The sequence below is a fragment of the Centroberyx affinis genome, unplaced genomic scaffold (assembly GCF_046629955.1).
Source record: "Centroberyx affinis isolate AG114_WGS23_722 - 3 ecotype Tasmania unplaced genomic scaffold, CSIRO-AGI_Caff_v1 ptg000046l_1, whole genome shotgun sequence".
Lineage (NCBI taxonomy): Eukaryota > Metazoa > Chordata > Actinopteri > Beryciformes > Berycidae > Centroberyx > Centroberyx affinis.
The window spans coordinates 450,088-464,173 of record NW_027278759.1 but is presented as its reverse complement, the minus strand read 5'-3'; the positions used below and the strand labels follow the sequence as shown (position 1 = coordinate 464,173).

General features: G+C 43.2%; 2 protein-coding genes across 5 annotated transcripts in view; both read right to left on the bottom strand.

The window, feature by feature from the left end:
• Positions 1-512: 512 nt before the first annotated feature.
• On the bottom strand, positions 513-3,939 carry hax1 (HCLS1 associated protein X-1). Its single transcript, XM_071518285.1, has 7 exons — positions 3,777-3,939; positions 2,845-3,110; positions 2,199-2,422; positions 2,004-2,067; positions 1,775-1,908; positions 1,202-1,322; positions 513-1,035 (listed from the first exon to the last, which is right to left on the bottom strand). The coding sequence occupies exons 1-7, from the start codon at positions 3,845-3,847 to the stop codon at positions 962-964; spliced, it is 954 nt and encodes a 317-aa protein (XP_071374386.1). The 5' UTR covers positions 3,848-3,939; the 3' UTR covers positions 513-961.
• Positions 3,940-5,229: 1,290 nt separating this feature from the next.
• ubap2l (ubiquitin associated protein 2-like) overlaps positions 5,230-14,086 on the bottom strand; it is a 28,654-nt gene continuing 19,797 nt past the window's right edge. For 3 of the 4 annotated variants that reach the window (XM_071517642.1, XM_071517634.1, XM_071517650.1), the window contains 6 exons: positions 13,643-13,860; positions 12,651-12,756; positions 11,054-11,179; positions 8,522-8,589; positions 7,988-8,182; positions 5,230-7,062 (listed from right to left, as the gene is read on the bottom strand). In XM_071517642.1, coding sequence (XP_071373743.1) covers positions 6,967-7,062; positions 7,988-8,182; positions 8,522-8,589; positions 11,054-11,179; positions 12,651-12,756; positions 13,643-13,860 — 809 coding nt within the window. In that variant the 3' untranslated portion in view covers positions 5,230-6,966. The remainder of the gene's footprint in view (positions 7,063-7,987; positions 8,183-8,521; positions 8,590-11,053; positions 11,180-12,650; positions 12,757-13,642; positions 13,861-14,086) is intronic. The other variant, XM_071517658.1, reaches the window with a different exon arrangement.

Below are 14,086 nucleotides of genomic sequence, written 5' to 3'. Positions count from 1 at the left end.
TGCTTCAGTTTCACTTCAGTTCCACTGGCATCTAATTTTGGACTCTCCTCAAGCACAACACTCCTTCACTATTGAAACAAAAATAGTACACAGTGCAAAACACAAGCAAGGAAAGCTTGGATTTAAAAATACTCTACCAGGATGTGAACCTAAAAATGAACTCATACACTCCCAAACCAAAGCGCTCCATGTATTCGACTCTTCTTCATTCTCCCCATCCTTGCTGTTGCCGTCTGTCCAAAAAGTTAACCCTTAATAGTTGAGTTACATCAACCATCCAAATCTATACACTTACACACTTACATCTATACACTGTTTTCAACTCTATTTTAAGTTGTAATGTTTTCTAGTTCCTGGAACTGATAGAGGAGTAGCTTACATTCAGTAACACAGATGTCCCATATACCAGAATCTTTGCTCATGTTCTGTAGATAAATAGGTTCATAGTTGTACGGTTTAGCCTAAACTCACTATCAGACTAAACCAAAAATAACTGGCAAACAACAGCTATATAAATATATTAAGAGTCTTTATTTTGCCCATCATACAGTCACATTAATATAGGCCTATCTACAGAACAATACAAAAATAAAATATGTAATGTGGATTGTTTAGTGCCTGATGTGTCTTATCCAACAAAATCACTAGTCAACGGGATTGGCAATCTCTAGTCTAGATTGGGTCAACTGGAAACCCCAGCGCCATCTTCAAACAGGCCACTAACTTCAATGCAAAGCGTTCGTTTTGGCAATCAAAGGTAAAACAATCTGTCCATATATAGAGAGAGGGGCAAAACAAGATAAAGCTTTTAAATCCTCCATACATATGCCAACACTCAGCTTTAAAATAACACTCAAACAGTGATATATTTGATGAAAAAACAAAAGAAAACAAAACAAAAAAAAATCAATGTTCTATGGAGTCCAGAGCATACAGTTCACTTTACTTATCATTATACAAGTTATCTGAACCCCCCAAAGAACTTGGAGAATAAAGAGTCATCATCCCGCATGTCAGAAAAGGGGTGTGGACCACCTGGAATAAAAAACACAAAAATAACTGTTAGAATTGCGTTCATGTTGTTGCTCAAAAAGGTGTAAAGAGACCAGCATTGCCAAATTGATCCCAGATTACACTGGTCAAAATAATCTGAAAATACTCAGTTTAGCAGTTTAAAAACACTCAGTGGGAATAAACTAACCTGAAGTGACTGGTCCACCCTGACCGTCTCGCCCCTCCAGGCTCCCAGGACCTCCTGAGCGTGTGACTGTGGTCTCCTCGTTCCCCTGGCCGTCTCTGACTGTACGCCTCTCCTCCACAGTCTATCTCACACACACACACACACACACACACACACACACCAGAATAATCAATTTTCACAGGAATTCTCACACTAAGACTTCTAAGTTATTTTCATAATCAAAAGGTCACATAAAATAAGATTACAACAATGGATATAGATACTCCAACATTTTGTGCACTGGTATTATGTCATAGAACAATTTATGTTTTTAACATTTGCCATTTGGTGGATGCTTTTATCCAAAAGGTCTTACAGCACCATAAGTGCATACTTTTTTAGCATGGTAAAAGTGGGAATCACAGCCTTAACCGTGGCAGTGTTAGTGCCATGCTCTACCCATTCAGCTTCACAGACCATTTTAATTGTCCTTTTAGCTCTTTAAAATTTGATGTTAATGCAAAGTTCATTCAAATGTATTATCATTATTATTATTATTGTACATTAAAAAATAAAGGGAACTGTGTGTCTCACCCCGTCAGGTTTCACCACCTTGGTGACAGTGACGGACTGGAAGAAGGATCTGGTCCTGGGTTGGCTGGGCGGCTGAGCGGGAGGAAGAGTCAGGATCTGATCCAGGCCTCCAGACGACACCGCAGAATCCAGATCTGGACAGGACAAAAAATCAGTTGCAACACAGAGCAAAATCCTGCAATGCATTTACTACCCTTTATTTAACTGAAAGGTTGAAAATATCAACTACCTCTGTCTTCTCTACGCTCCTCCTCTGGACCTCTCTGTAGTCCCCGTCTCCAAATATCATGGAACTAATAAGAAAACAAAATTGAAGACAATAAGAAACAATCTGGTGGAGGACAGAAAATAATCAAACATCGGTATCTCGTCATGTTGCTGCAACATGACAAAGAAGGGAAGTAGGGGCTGAAGTCTCATTTACCTTAGAAAAAGGAGTCCTGCCATGGAATGGAGAGCCCGGCGAGTCTGGTGACTGAAAAGGAGGGGTGCCACCATGTCTGGGCTCTCCAGACGGTCCTGCTTCAGGTCCTCGAGGCGGGTCATCTGGGGATTTCAGCATGAAGTCTCTCAGGGCGTTCCCACTGGATCCTCCCCCGCCCCTCTCTGCTCTGTCCCGTGGCGGTGGAGGCATGATGCTGGGAACATCTGGAAGACGACACAGTGACAGTTGAAGGAGACAGATAGAGAGGATATTGGTACATACTCAGAGGCGGAACAAGTTAGCTGCACCCCGCAAGTACCTGGATGGCCTGTGTGTATCTATAGCAGAGAAGTACAATAGACTGAGATGATACCATGACACAAAAAATTTACTTTAACTATAGAAAACTGAGATACTAGCTTTGAGATTGAAAACCTCCAGTGAGTTACAAGTAAACTCTTGAGCTGTATACACAAAGTCCAAGTCACTCTAAATCCAGCAAGGAGGGAAGAGATTAAAAACTTGACATTTAAAAAGCCTTTATTGTCATGGCTTACTTCTGTCATTTCTTTAACTACATTCAACAGATGTTTCATGCTGAATGGTAAAGGACTGGATGTGTGGACAGGGATCAGGACTGTCATACCGAAGTGTCCTGACCCGGGCTGGCCCTCCCAGCGGCCCAGCTGGGAGAAGATCTCCTCCATCTCCCTGAACACCTGGCCGAAGACAGCAGGCTCCTGGATCCTCATGCCGTCCGGGCCGAGGCTGAAGCCAAACCTCCAGGCGTTATCGAAGGGGTCCTGCTGGTCTCCCTGGTAACCGTCGTAGTAGAATCCATCCGCGTCATCTTCATCGTCGTCGTCGTCGTCGTCGTCATCATCATGGGTCATGCCGTCGAAGAAGGGGTCCCTGATAATATGATGTTAAAAAAAAAAAAGGTTAAAAAGAAAAGGTTGAAACCATGAAATCTCCAGCAATTTAAGATATTTAATCCATACTGGATCATTCAGAGCAAGTATTAAATATTTGTAATCCTGCGGCTTGCATGGATTTTATATCTATAGATTAGATAACTACAATCAAACACCTTCCCACTGAGCAATTTTACGTTGACCAGCCGTTTAAAAGTTATAGATGTCTAGGCTAAATTGAGACTAAATGAGGTTTAAGAGTTAAAGTTTAGTGGACGTCTAACGTTACGTCTTCTGTTGTATAACGTTATAACAATAAAGCATTATTGACTTCTTTGGTGCAATTTTTTTTGAACGTTTACAGCTGTTTATGCATTCTTTAAATATGTAATAGTGTATTTACTGCTTGGTCTAAAACTGAGCTGCAAATTGCCAAAGGTCCTGGGAACTAAAGCATAGACGCGGCGTTGAAATGCCGTCTAGTGCTCGGTGGGTTGGCTAGCCGACGGACCCCTGTAGTCAGCCTAGACACAAACAAGCTAATCTTGTCCTGGGACAAGGGTAACTTTACCTAAACCTATTAGGGTACCTGACACACCTAGCTAACTGTTCCGTTAGCTTCCTAACAACAGCTGTGTGCTTGTCTCCAAGTCCATAAACTCACCTTCGGCCTTCTCCACGGTAGTGGCCTCCAGGTACCCCGAAGAATCCGCGAAATAAATCAAAAACACTCATTTAATGTCAACTTTTGTAGAAAACTAAATCATCACGAAGAACTTCAACAAACTAGCGTGAGGCGGAGGACAGTCGCACTTGTCAACAATGCCGTAAAGTGCTCTCGATGTTTCTGAGAATGACGCAACCTGTCGTAACTATAATTTTACCCTAACTAACAGAAACAACGCGCACCGTAAAACAAAGCACTCATGTATTCACTCGCAGTAACATAGAACCTCCTTGCTCTGGCTGCGTCCCAGCCCCGATACATGCCGGTCTGCACGTCCCAAAGGCTAGAGTGTAGCCTACATAATCAAAATCCAACACGCCTTTTGATGCCAGGCACTATTTTGTCTCATTTTTTTCTTATTTTAAACTTGGGCCACTTACCCGAGAAAATTATTGTAGTAAAAGACAGCGTCTTTGGAACCTGTGAATGAAGATAACAGGGATGTCACCCCTCAGGATAATCACAGTTTTAAACTGTCACATACAAACTACTAAATGCAGTTTACTTATATTAAACAATGCCACTGTGTCTTAATACTTTGTTTTATGTGGCAATAGTGGCATGATTGCTGAAATGTGTTCACTGGGTATTTTGACTGTTGATTATAGTTTCTGAATGAAGCCTTGGGTTTCTCTCCCCCAAATAGGACAGTTCTATTTCCCTGGGACCATAGATGCTGATATTGCCCTCCACTTACTTTATGCAATGCTCTCTTTTTCAGGAACGACCTGATCACATTCACACACACATTCACACCTGGAAGCCAGCACAACCACAGTCTGATCTGCTGGCCACTTAAGGGCCTTGCTCAAGGGCACCTCAGTGGTGGTAATGAGGGAGGGGCAAGTGCTGCTTTTCACTTTCCCCACCCAGATTTATCCTGCCGCTCCGGGGGATTGAACCAACGACCTTCCGGTCACAAGCTCGCTTCTCTAACCTTTAGGCCACCACTTAAATATCAATTAATGAATTATACCAGTCACATTAGGATAAATGCTGTCAGTGTATATCCTAAAGCTTCCCAGTCATCCTACCTGTGATAACCCGAATTAAATACCACATCACTCCACATGGGGAGGAAAACTGGATATTTCTTGTGGTTAAACCACTCCCAAGAGCATGTTCACTTCAGGAGGACCAGCAGCACTGTTGCCTGTGGATATGGCTTCTAAAAATGTGTAATTATGTACTTTAAACAAAAGGTAAAGTCTTCATATAAGCAATCATATCTGGCAAGTATAGTGTGGACACCGGATTATTTTTACCCTGTTCGAGCATTGTTCATCTCCCTGTCAATCACTTAGCCTGCATCTAATGGGTTACCTTGAAGCAAACACTGCAGGAAAATCTTGTAGTGTAAAATGACAACAAAAAAGCAAATGTATGGGGCAGCAGTGTGTGGAGTTTTATTTGGTGCTGCTGATCCTCCAGAGTAAACTATGAGATGACAGCCCTATAACCCAGCGGATAAGCTCGACCCTGCACGGTCTCAGAGGTGCCAAACACTTGGTGGCACGAGCCTATCTGTAAGTGTTCTTGTGAATCCACTTTAGCAAAATGTAATATTATTAAAACTGAATTTCACATTTCAAACTGTCGGACAAATGAAGGCCAACGTGCAGAATGCCAGTCCACGGACCAAGTGCTGGGCATCACTGTCAAACCAACTCTGAAAAAGATGCTGCTGTATTTACAAGCCACATGACATACAAAAATAAAGTTTCTTAAAAAAAGACATTCACATCCAAAATGATGAAAATGTCTTTTTCCTGTTTATTTACTTAATATTTATATATTTTTACAAAATAAAAAACATATGAAACAAAAAAAGCTAACAAGTCTGCGAGGATTTGAGAAGGGAAGGGAGAAAGCCATCGAACAAACAAGGACTACAGTACTTGTGTTTTTTTTTATATATGTACAAGACAAGTTTATCCATTTAAATTTTTTTTAAAACGCACAGTACAAAAAGAAAAATAAATCACTGACAAAAAAAACCCATAGTACAATTCTGTCCATCAGTATTCAATGCTGCAGTTTTCCTTACAATATGTTAGGGGACAGGTGGTGGAAGAGGAGGACGTGGGGGGGCGGGGCTTAGAAACAAACAAAAAACAAACAAAATAAACACACACATTGGAAGGCAAATTGGGTGTGTATTGGCCTTGGCATTCACTCTCAACATCTCTTGCAGAATAGGTGGGATTTTATGTAACATATTTATAATGCATGGGAACAGTTACTGTACAAGTGTCTGATAATGGAAAAAAATTTTATACACTATGAAAAATCCTGTGCTAGGCGGAAACAGAAAGCACAGTACACACCCACGGCTTCCGTGTGTACAAACATGCACGCAGTCACATGAAAACAAACACACCTTCCTCACATTCCAAGCCAGTGCGCTCGCTTATACGTCTTTATATATAATATATCTATATTTGGTAAAAAATAAACTTCACAACTCTGCCAATTTAGAGAATCGTTTCTTGAAACTTAAAATGACATAAAATGGAAAAAAACAAAAAACAAAAAAAACAAAATGAAACAATCTGTTTGGATATTATGCATGGGAGGGATAGTTTTTCCACCAAGAGTAAGGAGTGGGGAGTTGAGGGTGAGAAATACAAAACCAGCCTGTCCCCCCACCTTCAGATATTACTTCATTCCTCCCCATCAGTAAAAAAAGGGAAAAGAAAAAAAAAAAGAAAAAAAAAAAAAGGACCAAACAGGAAACATTCATTCTTTTAGAAAACAGTTCTATGTTACATACAACTGAAAGAAAAAAAGGGGTGGGGTGGGGGATGAACACGATACAAATTCCCAACACTCAATATTTCACCTCTTAGCGGTGTGTTACTATAACCATTTAGCTCCCGTCTCCCCTCTCTCTCGACCCTCTCCCCCCCTCCCACCCGTCCGTGCCGCACGACAGCGCTCGTTCTCTCTCGGCACAGCACCGCCTTCTGCCCGGGGTGCTGGGCCAAGAGAGTGGGGAGGGAATCTCTGCGGGAGAGAGGGGGAGGTTATATGGAGACCGTTTATGTGGAAGAGCGATGACCCCCCCCTCCCCTTCTCTCCCCGTTTCTATCACTTTGGAAACGCTGGGGGGCCCCGGCGGTGGATGTTAGTTCGCCCCCCAGTTGTAGCTGTTGTACGCCGACTTGTTGATCTGAGACTTCTGTTGAATGGAGGCGTTCTGGCTGCGCTGTCCGGTGCCACTCTGTTGAGAGAGGAGAGAGGTCAGTCTGTTGCTGTAGACTGAAGCCATGCTGCTCTATCCTTCGTGTGTTTACTCCCAACACCGAGCACTTTAGGAGCGGCATGTACACACTCACACATGTTTCTGGCGATATAGATGGATTTGGAGCAGCCAAGTGTCCCAAATTGAACTTTTTGGCTCACTTGTCAAAAAACATTATCTGCCAAGAACAATTTTTAGCAAACAAAATTATGAATAGGTCCCTATACCTTTTTCATAGAGATATGTCACCCTACCAATTTAACATTTTTTCAGGTGCTGTGTTTTGGTGCTCTGTTTTGCATTTCAACTTGCTCACTTATACAATGGTCCTTTTTTTGTCTTCACCTTCATTTTTTTTTTGGGTGGACTCACACCTGCTATGTGTTGTCACATGTGAATAACATTAAGTTTCAACTAACTTTAGGCTAGTTAACCATCCAGGCAGTGGAGAAACAGAAGTTTAGACACCAACCGTTTTGAGTAGAGCCAGCACCTGCTTGATCTAGAAACATTGTTTTGCTTTGATTGGCTCACAGTCAGTGTACAGTGGCCAGGAATTTGCCAAAAGTTTGAAGACAGGCAGAGACCAGTGACAACAGAGCATGTTAGAGGTAACAGAGCATGTAACAGAGCAGAGGCACTGAAATGTTATCGTCTTAAAACGTTGGCAGCCCTTGACCTTTATTGATTTATCTGCCAAAGAAAACATTTTAGCAGCATTTGGCGCTTGGTGGGTGTCAATTTCTGCACACTGCGACTGTCCATTACATAATCAGGCAAAGCTGCCACAGATTTGCCTTACTGACAAAACAGAAACTTGTGTTGCATGTATACAGTTGTTCTGGTGCTGTGTATTTTAGCCGACAGACAGAAACAGCCACAGAGACCCAGACAACGACGTTACCTGTCCATCCTGCTGCAGGTGGTGGTGCAGAATCTGAGAGTGGGGTTGTTGATGCGGTGCCAGGATGTGCATGAAGGGGGCCGGGGCGTAGCCAGCGGCGGCAGGGGGGTTGATGGGTCCCCCGCTCCCCAGGGCCGAGGGCAGGCTGAACGAAGCTGCCGGCGTGCCGGCATGGAAACCCTGCTTCTCAAACGACTGCAAGATGAAGTGAGAAAAACAGACATAACACCTTTATGTTTGGTTCAAATGATATTTGATCAAGATCAATCAATGACTGCAGAGCAAGAAGACGACGTACAACCATTCTATTGGTCCAACTTGGCAAATCTGGTCACTATCAATCAGTACTACATTGTTTTTCATTTTGAAAGGCTAAGACATTCTCATTCATTTAGTTAATATATCCACTGGTAAAAGATAGCCATGAAGTAAAAAGTGCTTTCCTGAGAGTCGGTGCTGGAAATATTCATCTAAACATAAATGTTGCGTCATTGCAAATTCAGGACAGTCTGCTAAGTGGCTTGGCATAATTACCTGTGTCTTTGTGTAAACAGACCCTGAAATATCTGGTACCCCCGTGTTGCTTGATGTCACAGAGACTCCTGCCGAGAAAACAGAGAGGAAAGAGGAGACAAACTTAGTCCAAAAATCGGAAAATTGGAGCATTTGAAGGATAAACAAGGAACATCCATCAAATGAGGCAGCGTCAGGTTCAAGATGATTGTCCAAGGTTATTTTCTGATTCCAGCTGGCATAATTGCTATAGAGTCTATAATAAAACGGATCATGGGGAAGTCCATGGAAATTCATGTAACAGGTTGTTATTCTGCAAAAGTAGATAAAAAAAAAACACACATCCAAAATATTTTGTTTTGGCTTATTAATCAACCTGCATTGCCTGAGATGGTTGAAATAAAATTTTATGGATAGCCACTTCCCCATACCTACATCAAATATCTACAATTCTGAAAAAAAATGTAGATGGTTATTATAGTCATGGAAACACTACTGTCCACACTGTCTTCCACCCATCTCAGGCAATTGTGGACCCGAGGAAGAGTAGTTGTTGCCTTGGTAACAACTAATGGGGATCCAAATAAACAATAAACAATGCATTTTGAGAATATAAATGGATTGTGCTTTTTTCTAATAGCTCAAAACAAATGAAAAGAATCTTGGGAAATTTCAGGTAATCATCTCCTTTTGCAGAATAACAAATTCCTAGACTATTTCAGTAGAACTCCCTGGCATTAAAAAAGGACAGTAAAGAGAGAGACGGGGTGAGATAATGAAGAGGAAGAGAGAAATGGTGTAGCAGCTTATCAGTTCCAGTCAGCCACAGTAGTTTAGGTCTGACTGTATCTGCTGTAGTTGTTCTGGCACACACTGACCCCCTGTATCACCACAGAGATGCAGAACAGGGTCAACTGGTGTGCCGAACAGGAGTGAGACTCAAACTGGACAGACTCAAACCTACGCCGGCACTTCCATGTCAAAACTCCCGAGAAGTGAGAAGTGTTGCACGCGCAGCGACAGCTCTCGCATGAGAAGGAACTTCATCTTAATGGATTTCTGCTTGCAAGCAGCAATACTGCTCACATCTGAGCGTGCACACAGCCTGCAGGAGCGAGTAAAGTTCATTCCCCACGCACAATTACTATGACCTCTCCAAGTATTTTCTGCACTCAGTTTTATTTAGTTCTGACAGTCGGGGGCGGGCTCAGTGCAGGGCGATTGTGTCAATAAATTTCATTGCTCACTGTAAAGTCTCTTCCTTTGTCCAAAACCATTACGATTGGCTTGTACCCTGTGCAACATCAATACAGATTAAAAAGAAAAACATGGAGTGCTTCAGTACTAGAGGGACTCAGTGTTGTGGTTGTCTGTTACTCTGAATCAGAAAACAGTTTCAAACAAGGATGAGGACTTAAAAGCAACTGATGAAATTTATGGACACAATGGGCAAACGCTGAGCACGCCCCTGACTGTCAAAACGAAATAAAGCTTGAGTACAGAAAAAAAAGGTTTGGAGAGCACACAGAGTAATTGTGTGTGGGGGAATCAACTTCGCTCAGTCCTTCAGGTTGTATGCACGCTCAAATATGGATTTCTGCTTGCAAGCGGCAACATTGCTCACAAAGAAGAAGAGCTCTCTTGTGCAAGAGCTGTCACAGCACTCACTGGAAGTACCAAACGAGCAGTGGTGCCATTTCCTTGGGTGGGCAAAAGTCCTCTTGCCCACATGCAGGTTCTCACTTATTCTCGTGAGTTTTGTCATGGAAATGTCACTATACAATACTCCAAAACCTAGTAAGAGCAGAAATACAGATGACAAAACCCTCATGCACACCTGTACTATGCAACTTATTTTCATTCAGACACCGTTCTGAGCTGAGAAGTCGTTATGCCTTTACAACAAAAGCATCATAGGTTTCTGGTTCAGTGGATCGACTGTAATTCACAGCCACGTTCAACGAGAAGCAATCTTATAACCAAGTATACTCAGGCATCATTGTAGAACACGGCATTATTGTGATATAGTCAGGTACTGTAGATGTTTTGTTGCTTTTAACTCCTAGGCTGTAACCTAATTCACCCTCAGGACAGCGAGCAGGTTCCTCTGGGAAACGCACGTATCGGCGATGACAACATGAGTGGAAAGCAAGCAACATACAGGGAAAATGGGACAGCATCAACCACAGCTACTCATCACCTGTTTAAGGCGGCCACAGCCCTTTTTTTGACTAGCGCTATCACCTTTTAGACTCCAAAGTGGATACTACACAGCTGTCTAGTAAGACGATATAAAAACCTAAAACAGATTGGACCTTGGTGATGAGTTGCCCTGGAGGAGATGTAACAAACAGAGTGGCAGACTAGGCTTGTAAGAGAGGCAGGCTGCATAACAGCGTACATAAAATCCCGGGGTCTTCCCGCAGGCGCAGCTCATCAGCGATGAGGCAAAGGAACGAGAGCAAAGAGGGGAGAAGGATGGTTGGTGACACAAGGAGGAAGACGGGAGGGGAGAGGGTTTTTTGGTTTCATTTGGCATGTGGCGGCACTCACCGACTCCAGGCCCGGTGACAGAGCTGGCTGGCTTGTTTTGTGCAGAAGCGGCAGCGGCCACGGCAGTGCCGTATCCGCCCTTACAGAAATCCCCACTCCCTGAAGCCTGGCCCACATCCTCATAGCCTGCAACAGTCAGACACACAGCCGCAGCCCACAGCGTTAGACACACCAGGCAGGGGACGCAGACCCGTCTCAGATAGTATTTGCAAATAATTCATAGCGTTCGTTTTAACCCGAGTACCAGATGGGTGGGTTTTACTGCACTGGGACAACACAGATAGTATCAGGTAAGTTGAGGCAATCCGAGAAAAATAGACTATGCTGACATCTGAATACTTTGTTGTGATTGCCTCAACTTTCTGGCACCAAGTGCATTGTCCTATGCGGCAAGGCCCACCCATCTGGTACAACAAGCAGGTCAGGATCAACGCTAACAATCATTTGCAAGTACTATTTGACCCACGTCTGAGGGGAGGGGGTGGGGGAGGTGAGGGGCAGGCAGGGTGTATGTGTGTGGAGGGAGGAGGTGGGTGGGGAGGGGGGGTGGAAAGTGAGCTTGGGTTGGGTGATGGCAGAAAGCAGCGGATGGTGCAGCTTGGAACAAATAACAGGTGCTGCGCATGGTGTGACCAAAGGTGGATATGAGTGATGAATTAAAGTATGAGAATAATGTAGAATTGAAAAGAAAAAAAAAAAAAAGATTGTAAAAAGAGAAGTTATGTAGATGACCGAAGGTATATTGATGAATGGAAGTGAAATATTGAAAAAGACTTGAAATTGATGATAGAAAATGGGCACAGAGAAAATGAGAGTCAAGTTAAGAAATATGGGAAGATGATTGGTGCTTCGTTTGGTGGTGGAAGGCAAAGTGTGTATGCTGAATGCGTGTGATGAGATGGGATGGAGGGTGAAGCCCTGGGGCAAACTCCGCTTTCTGAAATGAGCAAAGCAAGCCATGGAAGACAGCAACAGGAGACCGACAACCCTAACCCCTCGGTTAAGTTGATACAGCCAGGCGCCACTGCTCGAGCCCCCCTTTCCACTCCCATTAATTGGCAATCCCATAAGCCATGAGAAGCCATTTAAAAAAGAAAATGGGACAATAGATATTTTCTTGCTACTACACACTGATGAGCTGTTGAGGAACAAAAACTTCACTGCCCACATTCCTTGTGCAGAGTACTTCCTGGTGTGCATGACAATTGCTATTCAAGATGCAAATGAGTTTGCCATGTTCTCGCAGCATGTTTGGACACAAATAAAACCGAACATTACTCATGCTCATTGTTAATTTGAAAACAATAAAATTTTTCTTAACTTTGAGACCAACAGTTCAAGTGAGAATCAGCAGACAAGTTTAAGAAATGTTTTACGACCCATGAACAAATGCCTTGACACAGCATCATGTTTATGCTTATAGATATCGCACAGCTCAAATGAAATAAGCATCCAAAACCAATGAGACATCAATGGGTTGATTACGAGAATCAACAGTCAGTTATAGGTATGCAGGTATATAGAGCTGGACCTGCATGACCACTCATAACATGCCGTTTCCGTGATCTGTGCTGTAAAGTATCGCTTGGTGCCTCACCAGTGCTGTATCCATGGGAACCGTAGCCACTGGCCTGCTGAAAGGGTGTGGCTGAGGCGTTGACGCCGACGTTCACACCATGCTGCTTTGACGAGGTAGGAGCCACCTGGACCAAAACAAGAAACATGACATGCCATTTCTCCTCAATCTAAAAATAAATATGCAGAACGATTCGAACTGTAAAGGCGGCGAGTAAAAAAAAAACAAAAAAAGAGGGGCTTCAGTCTTAAACACTATTTCAGACAAACAATGGCTATGTAATATTACTCAAATATCACAAAGAAAGACAACTACATCCTGTGCAATTGTGCTGTGTTGTAAACAAAACAAGGAAACCGTAAATGTCGTCCCCCCACTAAAGATGCAGTCTCCTTCAAATCGATGACAAATATGTCACCTTGTTTTGACCCGTCACTGTAGCGCCCCCTATTGAGCCAATCAGTCTAATAATGAAGTGCAGCGGTGAGATGCATCATTTCCCCAAGATTCCATCAGTGGTGTCTGAGGTATTGCACGGGACGGATGGACAGACAGGACGATCCCAAGTCAATTTCATTTTGGGGGACATTTATGAAAGTTTACAACCTCACCAAGATTTCATGACAAGTTTGACTTTCATGTTAGAAATCATTTAGAGAGTAGGGGTCATCACCCCTGCTGTAATGATGTACAGTATATCTGCTTTGGAACTCTGCAGATAGCCTATGCTGTGACTTTACAGGAGAGACGTCACATCAATCATTTGAAGATGGCCCAAGTAGGCCTTAAACTAGTACTCATTAATATTTTATCCTTTCTCGAACTACTTCCTCATAACCCAGGGATGGGCAACTATGTGCCATGGAGGAAACTACATCAGCTGGTTTTAATTAATTTGCGTACTTTGCATACCTTCAACCAGACAGGAGGGACAAATAAGCGAGTCCCCACCCATCCAGATTCATAGAGTGTCTGATATTTTCACAAAAGTGGAAACTATTAAGATTCCTCACCGGGAACACAGCAGGTCCGTACTGGAAGGTATTGGGCAGGCCTGGCATGCCAGTGTAGTATGGGAGGCTAGTGTAGCTGTAGCCAGGCGGCAGCGCAGGGTTGAGGAACGGCTGCTGTGTGGTGTGATGTGTCTGGGTCTGGTTCTGCTGTGTCTGGGCTAATGTGGTGGCTGGAGCTGGGGATGATGCATCACCTCGACCAAACTTTGATAAGTCACCTGCAGACAGGGGAAGGAGAGGATGACAGGACGGAACCAAGTGGGAAATGATTAGAAGCGTCAAAGAGAATATAAACCAGGGATGTAATCAGGAATACAAAAAAACAAACAACAACAAAAAACATCAGTTATTCTAAATCAAATCAACGGTAGTTAAAGGCATACTGAGTAGGATTTTGCTGCTTGTGACACAACTTTCAAAATTTACCCCTCCTCCCTGCGGTTG